General features: G+C 42.0%; 1 protein-coding gene across 1 annotated transcript; it reads right to left on the reverse strand.

Moving 5' to 3' along the window:
- Nucleotides 1-2,889: 2,889 nt before the first annotated feature.
- LOC104369979 (meteorin-like protein) lies at nt 2,890-8,888 on the reverse strand. The gene is made up of 4 exons (XM_086624147.1): nt 8,782-8,888; nt 7,397-7,806; nt 5,707-5,766; nt 2,890-3,206 (listed from the first exon to the last, which is right to left on the reverse strand). The coding sequence occupies exons 1-4, from the start codon at nt 8,886-8,888 to the stop codon at nt 2,890-2,892; spliced, it is 894 nt and encodes a 297-aa protein (XP_086480273.1).
- Nucleotides 8,889-17,037: the final 8,149 nt, after the last annotated feature.

Below are 17,037 nucleotides of genomic sequence, written 5' to 3' on the forward strand. Positions count from 1 at the left end.
CTGGCATCCAAATTCCACCAAGAATTGTCTCATTGCCTCAACTCTCCGTATGTTAAACACTGATAGCATTTAACCCCTTCTGACTCAATTTTCCTGTATGCAGAGTTGGAGAAATTAATACCCAAAGACTGAAAAAAAACATGAAGATGAACGTGAAGATGCTTTTGGCATCCTCATGTTGTTTTTAGGTATCTGAATACATGAATCACTGTGCTTTTATAAGGCTGCCTGGCCCTATTTATCCATCTTGAAAGGAGGAAAATCCACAGAATTTCTGAGAAACAATTGAATGAAGAGTTTGTTTACTGCCACAAAAGATGCTTTCTATTCTATATGGTTCTTAAACATAGAATGACAAACTCCTGGGATGTGGAACTTCCTGTAATAGATCTCGGCAACGGTACTGATTACATCTCCTTTAGGATGTCTAGGACTCTCTTGAAAGGTTTTATCATCTATGGAGAGAACAAGCAACAGAGCAGATCTTACATGGAAGACTGCTGCTTTATGGAAGATGCTGACTCTAACCATTAAGCAAGAATTACGGTCAGCTGTAGCTTAAACTCTTTTTTGCTGTTCTTCACCTCTCTCTCTCTCAGTCTACCTTTCTATCTTTATAAATTGGCTTCATTTCTGCTGGTTTCAGTGCTTCATGCCCTCAATATAATTGGTCTCTGCCTGCTCTTTTGCAAGGGGAGAAATAAAGCAGCGTGGATGAACTCGGGATACATTCAGTGATATACACAACAAAGCAGTGGGCATTACAAACTGCTTCCATAATGTTTTCTCTCTGTTCAACCTCTTGTTGTCTGAGAAGATTAAAATGAGCACATAAATGTAACTGCTGGCTCCTATTATACATCAACTGACATGGCCAGCATAAGGAATATTATTCCCCTTTAGCTTTTATTTTACTGTGGCTAAAGGACGGACTCTACGGTTCAGTTAGAAACTATGTGAGGCAAGATCCTGGGAAGAAACATTGCTTACTGCCCTCGAAATGAAGTACTTGGAAACCAGCAATATCACCCTAGGCTGACAGAGCTTAAAACACCAGGAGACGAAATTAAAATGCCCTGAGGTAACCACGGGTCCTTGCTGTGATAATGGCTGTCCAGCTTGTCACACTAATAAAGTCGCTGAAATTGAAGAGTGTATGAACTGATCTTATGTTACTCTTCAACTACTTCACTGCTCTTCCACTGATTCAAATTTTCCATCTTATCCCAACGGAAACACTAGCTGCTTTTCCCCAGTGACTCATGTCTGTATCTAAACATCCTCAGTCTCGATGTTGGAAGACACTTGGACCAAACATAAACAGCAGTAGCATTACTGATTTTAGCACAGCAGAACTTTTTTCAAGTGTGGGCACTCTATACATTACATGTTTTCCCCAAAAAAGTCAGAATATTTGTTTAAAATCTGAAAGAAATGAAAATGAAAATATTTTCTCCAAAAAAGCTTTCTATCCTACCACTTGGAAACACTCGGGTACCTCTACTAGTTACTGGTATCATGATAGTTATCTCAATTCTATGCAATAAAGGGAGATTACAGTCAAACAGAATTAATATACCCAACATCCATTATCTCTAATAAGCTCTTCATTACTGGCACTGATTGCAAGGATTTCAGGTTGCTCATTGCAAGGCTGACCAGTCCACAGCGCTGGGGATTAAATCACCAGATCACACATGGTTTTATTTCACTTCACATTAAGTTATTTTAGTTTTTCAACCACTCAGTCACTAAACTACTACTTTGCTTTAAAAAGAACACATCATTTCAAGAGGATGATGCTCTATGAAAGCAAATATTAATTATGACACTAATGCTCTAAGAAATGGCTAAGGCTCCATTAAAAGACAAAAACCCACACAGGTTTGATGTATACAAATATACAAACAACAAGAAATGCAGAACCTCTGATCTATACTAAAAGAACACATTTTATCTCATATTCACAGTGCAAACACGAACCAAAGAAGAGTACTCCACTTAAAAAATCAAACGTAGCATTGATCTCCAGCTCTCCAAGCCCAAGTACTTGGATATTGCTGTACATCCTCCAACACTTTCCAACAGCCAGTTTGCTCGGGTCTGCCCTGTTGTGCACTAAACAGTACCCAGAGCTCGTTGTGAGCCCAGTGCTACCAACACCAAATATCACACTCTCATGCAGACAACGCTACAACCAAACCTTGTGATTATTTCAATGCATTTCCCATCTGGTAGTGACACAGTGTTAACGTTCATATTAGCTGAAGTGCAGCATCCGTCACTGGCCTGTTTGCATGGGGAGCAAAATCAGATGCTGTCAACTGCGCAGAACTCAGCAGAGCGCCGCAGAATTCCATCAGCTGTGATTTTGTCCCAGAGGGTTAGTTAATCTCTCTGCTAACATACAGAAGGCAAAAAGTCTGGCAAACCTGCCAGTTGCCTGAAGGTTTAGTAACTATGGCTAAGACTATAGTTAGCATTCATACAAAAAAAAAAAAGGAGCCATTTAGAAGGGAAATCAAGTCGAGATGGGGGAGGAGAGAAAAAGCACACAGTATGTACACAGAGCAAAAGACGTTAGAGAGAATTTTGTAATGCTGAGCACAAGATGCTTTCTAATCACAGAAAAAGACAACCTTTTCAGAATTTAGAGTTATTTTGTGAGGCAAAGAAGATATGAAGAAGGACAAACTAATGCAACTAATGAGAACACGGATTAGAAGTCAGAGTTTACAGGGCTCACAGAGCCATTGTCTTCGGGAAACTCTCCAGGCCCCAGTTTTGGTGAAGTTGTTAGCTTTAGTCCTTGGTTTTAACTCTACTCCAGACTCAGCATCCAAAAACTGGGCTGAAATTTTTCACCTCTCAACTCCAGTGTCATTCCTGTCAGTTGAGCTGAAACTCACATGGGTTGGCTCCTCTTTCTCTGGCAGCCCGGTAAACAAACATGAAATCTTTAAACCGAGGAGCACAGCCCAACCAAGCTTCGCCAAAATGTTCATTTCCAGTGAAAAGGAAATCTCCACCTCCCTTCTTCACCTTGCACTGCAGCAGGGTTCGTATCAGGCCTCGCCATTCACCACTTGCTTCATCCTGCTGGAAAATTCGGTTTTTCTGTCTGTAGACTTTCTGGACGCTGACATCAACCTGTGACATGTGGTTCTCTGAATCGTGGGAAACATTTCGGATAGATCCTTTCACCACTAGATGTGAAGAAGACAGGAGTTGGTTATGGAGCAGCAGGTACGTAGTTCAGGTACTAGGAGCTCACTGAATTAAGTAATTGGAGAAATACATTTGTTGTGTGGTTTGGACGCCTGCCACCTCCAGATGGACACATTTCTGAGGTTATATTGCATCCTTTACCCAGAGGATTCCTACACAAACAGTGCTATGTGCTTGGAAACATGCTTTAGGACTACTCAAATCAGCTACATCTGAGGAAAAGCATGTAACCTGCTTGATAATGCAAAGCAGCAGTAAAGGATAAAATAAAGCACATGAAAGAGGTCAGCTCAGGGATTAATGTTTTTCAGTCTATGTTCCAAGACAATGACTGTGACAGACCACCTCTTTCCTGTCTCCAGGGGACTCTGAAGTTTTTCTTTTGACAGCAGTAACGGAGGTTGATCCAAGAAGAATTAGAATATGATTTGATTAGAAAAAATAGGAGCTTGATAAAGGTTTTCATCTAAAGGTTCGAGAATTTGTTTCCCCTTCAAAAGAAAATGGCATTCATCCATCAAAAGACACTTTGGGAGTTGATGAGCAACATGTAGAACTCTTCAAGTGGCTTTATTTGAAGCCTTATTTAAAAATCACCTAGCATACACATACCTCCTTCTCCTGATCTTAGCTATTTTCTGGGAACAAAAGCATAATAAGGTTTCTGACTGAAAGCATCCTTTGCATCAACCGTGCAGAAAATGAAACATCCCATCTGACAGGTGTTGGCTGACCTGAAGCCATGTCTCTCATTCTCACCACCCTCATTTTTCACATCAATCAATTATTCTTCTATTAACTAAATAAATTTCAATCCCATACCCAGAGAAGGCTCAGAAAGAAACATGTCGCCATTTGAGCCAACAGCTCTTGAGCAAATGAGAGGTTACCAATGCAACGGGAACATCACCACGCTTCTGCCACAAAACTCTTCCATTCACGTACAAAGAATTCAACAACCCAAGAGGCAAAAAAAGCTTATTTCTGAAGTTTCTGAGAACTTCATCTAATTCAATTTCCAAACGAAGCCAGAATTTTGTGTAACAGATGTCTCTGCTCTCCGTCTCCCTTTTTGTGTGATCATTTTAAATTAGATGCAGTCAAGTCTATTGACAAGCTATAATGCACTTGTTCCTGGTGCTCCAAGTTGCTCCTGTGCTGCTCAGGGTCTGGTGACTGAAGACCTCCATCTTTAGAATAACTATAAAGCCCCTATTCACTCCCAGTGTCATTTACACTTTCATTAGCAGCTATTTTGTCTAATCAAAAAAGTTGATGATAGCGATTTGTGAGCTTAGGGCAAGGAAGTCAGGCCATAAATAGAGTCAGTTCAAAGGGCTATTTCTTCTGGTCTGTTGCTGCTGTAAGTGTAAGTGCCCCATTGTGTGCCCTGGGCCTCCACATCTGTCAGTCTCTGGTGTTCCAGGCAGTGCAGAGGGAGAACACCTCGCATGGGAACGGATAACTTCATCAAGTAGAAACAATGGGCTGGATTGCAGCAATTAATTTAGAAGAAGAAAGATTACCAGCTAAGGAGCTCTCTAAGGGAAGCATGCTCTACGCTCTTTTTGTACTAGCACAACAATGTTGGTGTGTGATTTTATCAGTAGCCTTGAAGTATGGCAACCCCTAGTAGGAAAGCCGTCATCTGGCGTTTTAAATATCGAATAGAGGTAAATATAGTTCATAGTTTTATCTCTTTACATAGGTACATTTACAGCAATATAATTGTGGCCATGTGGAAAGGCAGCTCTACAGCTTTGGCTATCGGACATAATCAAAGAGGTATAAATTCTCATGTACAAAACTATGGGAATAAAATGAACAAATCATGATTGAGAGAAAAAGAAAAAACATTGCATTATTAAGTAGAGAAAAAGGAAGAAGCATTTAATGTATGACTGAATCAGTATTTCTTATTATTTCTCAACTTATGGAATATTAACTGCTCTGTTTTCTTATAAGGCACGAAACCTAACCTGTATGTCACTGAAGGAAGTTTAAATCACCTGAAATCCTTAGCGAAGCTACGAACGACTCACTACCTCTCTGGAAAAAAAACTAGAAAGTGCGCAAATTGTGAGGGAAGAGAGGGAGCATATTCATTATTGGAAAAAAAAACCCCACACACAGATGAAGGGAATAAAAAGGAACATACCAGGCATGTATAACCTGTGTGTATGTGTGTCTACATGCATATGACTGTTACGTGTGAGAGCCAGCAGCACATTTGTGAGAATTACTTTCAGCTCAGTTTTATACCGTAATCTTTCTGCCTGCAGAAAATGAAGACCTTGAAAGAAAGCTTCTCCCTTCTAGGTTTCATTTTTTTCCCCCATTCAAATTCTTTTTCACATAGCTAGTTTCTTTCTCAGATCAGAGAGCACAGTCACGCTGTTATTTTAAGAAAAGCAGCAAACAAATCCAAATAATCAATGCATAATTAAAGGCAGAATGACTTCCCTTCAGTCAGCTTACCAAAATCACTGCTGCAAATGGCCATAAGAAGTTCCACATTGTCACAAGGCCGGCACATAGCTAGAAAAAAGAAAGAACAGTTAGTTACTTATAATACCATACCATGTATTATTGCTAAAGGACTGATGAATTACAAGAGGAAATGAGGCAGACCTACTAGCTCAAAGAGCATTACGATCAGATGCAAACAAAAATTCTTGTTATGCAAACACAACCAAAGCAAGGGAGTAAGCACAGAAGATTTGTAAGAGTCATTGAGCAACAACAGGGCCCGACAGCATCCTGATAGCGTATAATCCCTTCATCAACTGATGAAGCCTGCAAAAAATACAGCAGAAAACACAGCACCTGGCACATACACACCCTCCGTCATTTCTCAAACCTTTTCAAATTTGGTTCTGTTTTGACAGAAAGAGGGAAAAATCCTCCTGTGTTACTTCTGGATTACAAAAGACAAGTATAAAGACAGGCATCTACATGCGTGCTGGGAGCTACGACGGCATCAAACAAATGTGCAGCTCCACAGGCAGGGAACACTCCAGTATTTCCCACTGAAACATCAATAATCCAGCATGGATGTTGTTGAATTTTATTCTAAATATGGGGTAGCAGCATAAGTTATGCAATATATTAGCAATAAAAGAAAACACCCCAACTGAAGCCTTCATGAGTCTAACACCAGGCTGTAGGATCCATTGAATCAAGCAGTGTTTGTTCCCATATAAATGTAATTTGTTATCCCCACAGTTGGTAAACACCCGCCTGTTATCGAAAACTCCCATCTTAAGTACGGGGCAGTCAGGCCAGTGATCCTATTAAGCACACCCTAAAACAGCACGTTCCCCAAGTTAATGCCACGTAGCTCCAGCAAACAGCAAAGCAGTACCTTGGACAGGTTAACTAAGAGGAGAGGACAACCCAAAAGTGCTGTGGTTGTTCTTTTTATGTAACATTTCTGTTTTAAGCTTCTTGTCATTGCAACATGGCTTGAATACTCTCCTTTTTAGCAGGAGGTTTGCCAGGGATATTCTTTATTGGGGCAGCAGGGATATGATGGCAGCAGTAGGTGGGTCCTGATTTTTCAGAACTGGGATGGAAAAGAGTCCTCTTTAACCTCAGTGCTCCCTGGATACATAGATGTGTGTGTGTGTGTGTGTGGATACGTGCTATTAGGTGCAGGATTATGTTGGCTTAAGAACAGGAAAGCAAGGTAAATGAAGTTTCAAACAATTTAGATAGCTAATCCCATTTTCAAAAGATCATTTTAATTTCCATTGACCGTCCTGAGGCCTTGGGTTCCTGGTGATTTTAAATCTCTTCTGAACATGGTGTTTAGGTTCCTCAAACCCACTCAGGTGTTCTCAGTAATGGAACTGCCAGGGAATGGGGACACCAATGATCACATGGAGTACGTCCAGGACCAAGCTGGCTGCTAATGGAGAGACAGTTTCTCTTTACATTGCAGTGTTCCCTCCAGAGCCTACAGGATGCTCCTCACAGTGGAAATCTGAAAACATACTGCACCAGCCAAAGAGTCTGTGAGCTGGCAGAAGGATCTCCATTACAATGACAAAGCCCTCAGCCCCAAACAGCTTCCATCACTAGGGAGACACTGGCAAGGTCCATGGATATCAGATGCCACCTTGGATCTGCCCCAACAGTGGAGCCCCGAGGCTGGTCCTGCTCTTACCTTCAACCAGTGCCATCTTTTTGAAGTCAGGGCCAGCAGCGCTCTGGTTGCTCAGCAGCTCGTACTGGAAGCTGGCCGTCCGGCGGCTGATGTCCCTCTGCGGGCTGGCCTGCAGGAAGAGGGCCACTCGTTGCGGAGTGTGGGCACTGAAGCAAGACACCTGATGGAGTTGAGCCCCTTCTGCCTCACTTACCACCAGGTGCAGCTGCCCAGCACGTTCCACATAGATGCTGGCACCCTGGAAGTCACTGGCGGGCTTGATGCAGACAGTGGTGTGCCGGACACTGGAGAGGTTGGGCTCCAGAACGACACGCAGGGCTCGTGCTGGGTACATCCATTCCAGGGAGCCCTCGGTGCAGCGCAGATGGACCTGCTCCACTGCACGGGAACGGGGCTCCCAGCTCAAACCGCTGCCAAGACAATACCAACAGTCCATCACTAACGATACCCATGGCACAGGCAGAACAGCCCAGCAGTCACTGCCACACTGGCTACCCAGAGACAGATCCTACTCCCAACTCTGACCCTATCCTAATGACTCCTTAATTAACTTCCTCCAGCTGGGCTGCCCTCCCTCCCTCCCCTCTGACCACAGCTGTAGTGCCATGGGGAGGGGGATTGCTCACACCTGGTGCTGCACCAGGCTGCACGGAAAAGAACCTATCTGCAAATCTATGCTTGGATGCTTGCAGCATCCAGAAGAACGTCAGAGGGAAACTTCTCCCTGCTAAAGAGCAGCAAAAACTTCCCGTGCAATAGGACCAGCCAATGCTCAGCTCTCTGGAAAATCCCACCTGTAGATGGGTAGGGGTGAGAGATGCTGGCTTGCAGAAGGAGATGCACAACGAGTACTGACTGATGATGTTACGTCTGAAAAATCGACTTAAAAGCCTGAATTTCTAAAATTATTTTTAACATTTCCGATAAGAATTCATCAAGAAAATGTTTCGAATTAAAGCAAGCAGTGCTGACCCTGCTTCTGAGCTCTTGCTCAAGCTCGTGCAACTTCACTGCTCTCAGAAAAGTTACTTCTGCTGACCTCACGAGAATCCAATCCGTAAGAGCAGAGTAAGTTAAACGGAAAAGGCAACAAAACGCCGCGCAAAGGATATAACTTTGGAGAAAGCTTTAGGGTGCGTTTTCCCGTCAAAGCTGCCGAAATAAAGCCGCCAGCAAGGCAGAGCTGCCACCCCCGCCCGCCGCCACCCGCCGGTCCCTGTCCGTGCGCAGCGGGGCAGACCCCGAGGAGCCGCCGGCCCCGCAGCCCCCTGCGCGCCGAGACGGGGCTGCGCCCCCCGCGCACGCTTAACGGGACGGGCCCGCGCCCCCCGCGCCCGCTTAACGGGACGGGCCCGGCGCGGGGCCCGCGGCCGCCGCCCGCCTACCTGCCCCTCCAGCTGCAGTAGTCGGCGGCGCTGGGCCGCGGCCCGCCCGCCAGCAGCAGCAGCCGCAGGACGGCCAGGACGCAGCGCCGGCCCCGCGCCGCCGCCATGCCGGGCCCGCCGGCACCCCCGGGCCGAGCCGCCGCCGCGGGCCGGGCTGTAAGCGCGGGCGGGAGGCGGGGGGTGCCGGGGGGGTCCGCCCGCCGATCCCCCCCCCGGTCTCTCTCCTCGCAGCGGCGGGTCCCCGCTCCGGCGCGGGCCTCGGCGGTGCCACCGAGAGAAGAATCGCGCAGAGCAGGCGGGGGGACGGCGGTGACACTTGGCCATCCCGGTTCTTGCCGCTTTCTACATCACGAGGGGCAGGCCGCCCTCTTTTGTCTTTAAAACATTTAAAAGTGATTAATAACAGTTTCTCATTGCGGTTTAGGAACAAACAAAAATCGTGTCAACATAATCAAAGCAAACATTGAATGATTGATGGAAATTCAATAGTTCTAACTTCGGCTTTCACGATTACCTTTCAGGGGTCGGTGCACCAGAAAGCACAAGGGCCTGCGATTATCATGCTAAAAGCCAGGCTGTGCCTGCCAATAATTAGATTTCTATATGCATTGCCCTTTCCATATTTTCAATGAACGACATGGGGAGCTGCTCTTTTGCAGGTCTGAGAGAGCGAGGCTCCTTTCTGCAGCTCTTAAGCGTGGAATCAGGATTTCGCAGCAGGCGGGGGACAATGGCCCTCGGCGCTGCTGGGTGGCACATGCGGAGATCCGCACGGCATTGTTCCCCCCTCGGCGCGACAGCGGCCGTGGTCACCGGGACCCTCCGGCCATCTGTTACCCTGCGGTTAGCAGCGTGTTCTCACATGGCCTACAGATGCACAAGGACAGAGAGGCAGAGTTTGCATCACTCTGCCATCAGGGCTTTTCCTTAGGAGGAAAATATATTTGCTAGAGGAGGTATGCTGAAATCAGAGTTTTAGCCCTCAAGTATCTAACGCTAGACTCCTTGAATATTAACTGGCCCCCCACACAACCACTTCACTTTTCATTCACCAAACACTTTACATTTTTCCTTTCAGTATCAAAAGACAGAAATAGAATCTGAATCGTGACTTGCACTAAGATCCCGTGTTCTTCCCCACACGTACCTGCAGTGTGACTTCTGACCAACTTTACACTGAAGTCTGGCTCAAGCTGGTGCTGTGCAGAGTTCACTCCAACAGTTCTAAAAACATTTAAAATGCATTAAACCTAGATCTTGTATTAACATTAGTGCTAGCGATCCTCAAAGCTCTGTGAAACCATTGTCTTACCCACTTAAGGAAAAACCTGCTGAATATCTACGCTCTGGCCCTATCCTGAATAGAAAACAACACCCAAGTAATCTTCAAAAGGTTTGACTGTGGCATAATACAGGAGCTAAGAGGCCAGAGCCTGTTCCCTCTTTTGTGCAAATGAGATTGGGGAACAGAGGAGAGGACTTGGGGAGTGAACTGACACTATGATAAAGTGGCCCCACAGGAGGATTTATTCACTTCCAAAAGCCCAAACTAACCCATCTGCTGCCATCAGGAGAAAGCATTGAGCCACTTGATCCCTGAACACCTTCCAGCAGCAGCATTTCCCCTTTCTGTAGAAAGCTCTGGGTGTATTTTGCCGACTGGTGCTCAGCAGCCCTCCCACCTCCAGCTTAATATATTAACACCATATAACACCAAAACATCTCCCATTAAAACTCTTATTTAGAAATTGCTCTTTACAGGCAAGGAATTTGTAGGCCTATTTCCTCCCTTAGAGTAAATAGCGTGCTCTGTTTTCAGATCTCAAATCACTGACAACATTGGTGAGAAGGACCAATGCAGACATTTCATCTTACTATTGAAGCCTGGGGGTTTTAAATCATCTTAAACACATCTATTATGGAGCAATACAAACTTAGTTTTTCCCCAAGGGTGAATACCTTGAGGAGAAGGATGAACCAAAAGTGGGCGAGCAGCTGCTGAGACATCTCTGGAGGCCACCAAACAGTACTAGTTTTACCTCTGAATGACATCACCATGTTGTCCAGAAATACTTCCATGTATCTGAGGTTTGAAACGCTTGGACTTTGCAGCAGGGACCTAAGGCAGAAGCATGGCTGCAGTGTTCAACAAAATATAACTCCATTTGCAAAATGACCAAGGTGATGCTACCAGAGCCCTCTAAAAGCCAGGCAGTTATTGTCATCACTAGGGTGTTACAGAGTTGAAGGCTCACATTTGCTTTTATGTATAGTGAGGAACAGGAAAAAAATGAATTTTATACTTTAATCCACACACTTTAATCTACAGAGAGATACAGTACAAATAACAAGACAACAAAAAGATGCATTAGGAAATTCAGTGACAGGTCAGTGCTGTGAAAAATCCATATTTACAAGCTTCTATGAAGAATATGGAGCAGATGTTTCTCAAAAGAGCCTTCTGGGAGCTTAAGTCACATGAGATAGGCCATGCTACACCTGACTGAAGACAAAAGTTTTCTTCAGTTTCACTTGAGTTAATGTGGAGTACCACCACAGGACCGGGTGGAATTCTGTGACTTGACTGAAGTTGCAGCTTCTCACAGACAGAACCTGGCCCAAGTACTCAAACACACGTCACTCACATGTAATGATCTGAGCAAACACCACGGTTACAGGGGGCAACGGTATTATCACCCACTTCAGAAATATTGGATGAAGTCAGCGAGGATACAAACAAAGCAGAGACTTTTATAAGATGTTCCACAATCACACTTCCTGTGCCTACACAGCAAACAAAGAATGCCCTTCCCAGCTTTTATGATGGTTTTATGTAATTGAAAGCATCACTTGATGTCAAGAAAAAAAATTAACAAATTTTTACTTTAAACATTTATATTGGAGGTTCTATATTATGTTGGCTGGTTATTCCTTTGCAAGATCTCATATTTTACAGCTGTGAGCATTTGGGTTTGCTCTGAGTTTTTGTTTTCTGAGAAGAGAGGCAGGAATGGTACAGATGGCTTTTGCTTACGTTTGGGCACTAAATCCTACATATTTCAGACTGCACAATAAGGAAACAACTGTTTCTCAAGAGTACACGGATCACTCCTACCTTACCATTCTGTGGGAAAACCAAAAAAAAAAGTGACATTTGGGATTCAGTATTTCTCAGTTGAAAACCCCCCAAGATGTTATAAATTCTACTTTTTGATCTATTACTTGCATTTTAAGCTCATTTTTTCCCTACTTAGTGCAACTTCAGAATATAAGCGTAAACACATTCAATACAAATCCCATTTCACAGCATCACAGTTATTTCCAAGCTAAAGAATATTTTTTTTTTTAAATTGTTAACATGCTGGTATTTTCTTGTAAGTAGTTATTACTAATTTAAAGTTACAGCTCTTAAAAGTAACATTTTTACAGTATTCTGATCACTAATTACTAAATAGAAATAACTACTATACATATTGAAGTTACAAGCTACAAAAATAAAAATCCATTCTGTTCAACTATAAAAATTCTAGAAAGAGAACATGGCTGGAGGTACTCTAAGGATTACAACAGTTAGTGGCAGACAAAATGGCTTTTGAGGGATGTAAACTTTTAAGATACAAAATGCAATAAACTCACAATGTAAGTTCCCACTTACTCTTTAAAACGAAAATTATTTTTATGCTGAAATCTACAAGCAGGTTGCAAATGAAACAATGCAAACAATGGATTACATACAGCAATAAGGGTATACAGCACAGTAAACAGGGCAGTATTAACAGGAAATGAAGGAAAATTTTGAATACATTCATACTTTGAGCAGCAAAGGGCCGGATCCTCAGCAAAGGTAAATCAGCATAACAGCACTAGGTTTAGTCAAGGCATGTGGCTTTACTCCAGCTACAAGTCTCTCCCTGAGATGCCCAAAACCTGAACTGGGTATTCAGCACTCTTCATGAGATAAAGAAATATTGATCATGACGTGCTTTTAGAACTGTGGCCTAAACAAAGCTGAAATACAGAAAATGTAAATTCCCTCAATACACCTAATTGCTAAATGAACACGTGGTCTCTGTTGTCTCATTCCTGCGTTCAGGAAGCAGCTATCATCTCTCAGAAAAAAAGTCAGAGCATTTTTAGGTAAGCGGTTCACATTCAACAGGATCGGTTTTGCTACTAGTATTTTTAAATCTGAAGATATCCTAGTTTACTCCTAACTGAAGAGACAAATCTTTTTTCTTTTCCAAAAGGATGAAAACTACTAGTAGTCGGTGTGAAATACAGAACACAAAAGGATTTTCAGTTAGAACACATGCAAAGATTTCTAAGTGTCCTACTCTTACCCATAGATTAACTAACTAGGCTACAGTGGTGCTCTACCAAAAAGCAGTTGTTGCCAAGTAAACAAAGAGTAAGTATTACAACATTGATACCATCATGCTGTTCACAGCTAAGGTACAGTGCTTTAAGTTCTTTTTTTAACCAGTGAGATACAACGACGTACACTATAAAAGCTGTGAGTCAGTGCAACGTAATGCAGAACCCAAAGGGAACTGGCCAAACGAAAATCAGAACCTTTAACTACCAGTTCTCAGAACCTGTGGAGAATGGGGAGGTTCCTCCCCAGCAGCAAAGAGCAAAAATTGTACTTTCAAAATAGGTGAGGAGTACTGGGAACATTATACATTTGGAGTCCCTTCTGATATCTTCCGGGTATGGTGATGATGACTGAAAAAGCCAAACAGGTGGGTTTCTGGGCCAAGAATAAGCTATATGAAGCCATTCCAATTTTCTTTTCTGACAAGCTAGAAGCCACGAAGGATAAAGTGGTTAGAAGAGAAGCTCACTGTCCTGATTTCAGCAGAGCTGTCCCAACTGACTTTTTTAGCTAAAAGTAAGCATAAAATGAGTAATTAAATGACTGAGGGAAAGTACTTACTGAGTAGTTGTAAACACTATCAAGACAAAATGTACGGGGGAATAAGTCTTCAATCTGAATCAGCTGAAGTTATACAGAAGAAACTTTTAACTTACTCTTGCTATAAGCATTGCCCCAACAAGAGGACTTTCCCCAAGTGTGTTCAAATGTGGTAGCATTTTCTTTTGCAAACAGGAGAAATGCCAGTCTGTTTTCCAAAAGCAAGTACTTGAAGCTTCTAACTAAAGTAAATGGTGTTTCAAGTTATTTAGTGCCTAAGAAAAGCAAGACCTGGAAAAAAACCCCACAAACCCCTATGAAGGGGCAACATCAAAAGTTAACACATATAAAAAAAAAGAGTATCAAATACATAAATTATGCTATACAGTCTTTGCTTTATGAACATGAAATGCAATTCATAACAGTGCTAGCTGAGAAAAATGTTCAAATTTGAACATAATTCCAAATTAATTTGAAACAGAAATACCACGATTGCAGTAGAAAGAAAACACAAGACTATGTTCTTTAATAACTGCAGTAATTCCAAAGTGCTGTTAAAAGTGTGCTCCAAATGCTACCAGAACCTGCTTTAAACACCAGGAACAACAGACATACTTAGAAAAAAAAAAAAAGTGAATCTCATTCACCTTAGCTGTTTCTGAAGATAAAGAATGCAAGTTTGGACTTCAGACACCCTTTTAAAAAGTCCAGACGTCAAGAAAGATCCAAAATGCAGGTGGCATTTGAAACAGTTTAACCCCGTTATGAATTGCTGCAGTGAAAACACGAAGTAAAACAAAACCTATGACAAGAAGTTGTATGCACATGAAAATACACGCACATATCCTTGCCAGGCAGGTTTGAGCAAGGCAGGAAGCTGACACACAAAATGGTTCTCCATACAAGTTTAAATTTTTTGTATTGCATGTCACGGGATTTAGAACCTACAGCAAAGAAAGTTCTCGGAATCAGATCGAGCTTCCGTTAAGCTAGTGTATGCAGCAATAAAACTTAAAAATAAACTTTGTGAACTCACTTTTGAGTGCTTGACAATTGATGTTATTATTCACCCTGTACGTTTTACACACAGGTATACTGTATGAAGACTGCCAGATGAAACTATTCATTATTTGTCTTTTTGAAACATTGCTTTCACTATTTTTCCAATGTTAACCATTCACAGGGTAAGGGAAAATTCCTCAGTTTTCCCTTACCCTGTGCTCCACACTCCATCTGCAGAGTACCCTCTTCCGGACAGAGGATGCACTGCAGTATTTTCAGGTTCCCAATCTGTTTTTTGTACAGAATAGCTATTTCTACTGGTGCTTTAAGCACCTACAACATTAAAAAAGCATGTAACAGCTTTACAGTCACAACACAAACACGAAAACATTAAGCGGCTACAGCTATATTACAAATTGGAAAAGTTCATTTATGTTAGCACTAGAATCTGTCTGCAGTTGGACTAAAACCAGTTCCATTAAAGTAACTCAAAATAGGCTTTAACTGGATTTACGACATCCTGGAAAGGAGGATACATTGAAATCAAAGGACACGTTGGAAACAGCAAGACTTCCCAGCAGATGTTAGTGCTAACACTGTATGTTTAAGAACTTTTTTTTGTCATGCAGGTGACAGCTACATACGGTTACAATTCCCATGTCTGACTGGGAGCTGGACACTCCAACCTTACAGAATATTCTCCATACCATAAATTCAGTTTTACAAGAGGCTGCCCCATGCTTACAACAGCTACGTTTGCTACCTATCATTTGCTGCAATCTCTAACAGTCAATTTGTGAAACACAAACTTCTTCACTTCCACATGCAAGAAAGATGATCTGTCCAATACAAATGAGACCATTTACCAGAGGTTGTCCCAAACAAGCACCCCGTTAGATGCCACTTGCACTTCTAATTCTCCTTTGCTTCTCTAAAAAGAACGATGGATTTACATTTCCCAAAGAGGATTTCACACGTTCAGGACTGGACTCCCAGCAGGCAGCAGTTAAGTGGGAGGATCTTGCCTGCACAAACACAGCACAACATCACTGGTGCCCACTCAGAAAAGCCCAAGTGGAGCAGCCAGCTCACCTACTGTAAAAAAGGGAGACTTTCAAAGTCTTGGTATCATTTTTTTTTTTTTTCCTCTAGATGTCGGGTTCAAAGAGTGAAGTTTTTGAACAGTTAAAGGTTCTTAGGCTATAAACCAATTTGAATAATCACCTGATGAATTTCAGGTAACTCTTTAAACTGTATTATGAACAGTTTAGATCAAGTAGCCAGTGGTGTCATTTCTTGTGAGAAGATAATGCCTTTCGTAGTACATACCCTGCTTTTCCGGACTTGTCATTTGTTTGTAAACAACAGTTGGATATAAGAACCATAGCATAGAGCTTAACTATTTCTAGAATGCTGATGGTTACAAGTTATTTAAAAAAAAAATTAGTAACTTAACTACTAAGATTTTTGGAGTTAATACAAATTGAACCTCATAACAAAAAAAACCCAAAGAGTAGTGGAATTATCTAACATAGTATACTTTTGGGTATTTTAAACATTTTTTACATAGATTTAACTATTAATTTGTTCTCTATATTTACATACAATAAAATAATTAAGATGAGACGTATAAGGATAATGAATATGGAATTTACAAATGGCTTCTGCTTTACAGTTCATTACACTCTAATCACATTTTCAGGCAGCTATAAATTCACTGATAATCAGTAGTATTTAAGATGTAGTACATACACATTCTACAATGAATACCATGAAGTTAAAAATGCTCTCCAAAGAGGATTACAATTTAAGGTTTTAAAAATACTGACTTTGCCAAGGTTTCAATAAATTATTTTAAAATATAAATAGTTCATTCACCGTTAATGCAAATGTCATTGTACAGATTGTTGAAAAACAGTTTCATTTTACAAAACCTAGAAACATAGCCTACTTTACCCAATGCTATCGCTTTCAGTTAGCGTAAAGAAAAAAAGGAGGAGGGGGAAAAAAAGATTGGGGCGGTTCTGACAAAGCAGCAATGTTCAAAATTCAGACCAAGGCTCTCAACTTCTCTCACGATCCTGGCTTATGCATGATACATTCAGCATAAATTCTCTTCCTAATTGGAAGATCACCTTCCGTCACTCTACTGGACTTCATGGAATTACTTAGTGACAAATTTTAAACCTCAACTCATAGCTCTCACCTGCTGCAGGCTTAAAATACCTACAGCAGAAAAGGAAAAAAGGAAGCAGATTTTTATTTGTTAACCATGAAGATGTTTTCACCTGAGAAGCTTTTAACCTGAGAAGCTTCAGATATGCCAAACAGACAGTTTC

The sequence above is a fragment of the Tauraco erythrolophus genome, chromosome 20 (genome assembly GCF_009769465.1).
Source record: "Tauraco erythrolophus isolate bTauEry1 chromosome 20, bTauEry1.pri, whole genome shotgun sequence".
NCBI lineage: Eukaryota > Metazoa > Chordata > Aves > Musophagiformes > Musophagidae > Tauraco > Tauraco erythrolophus.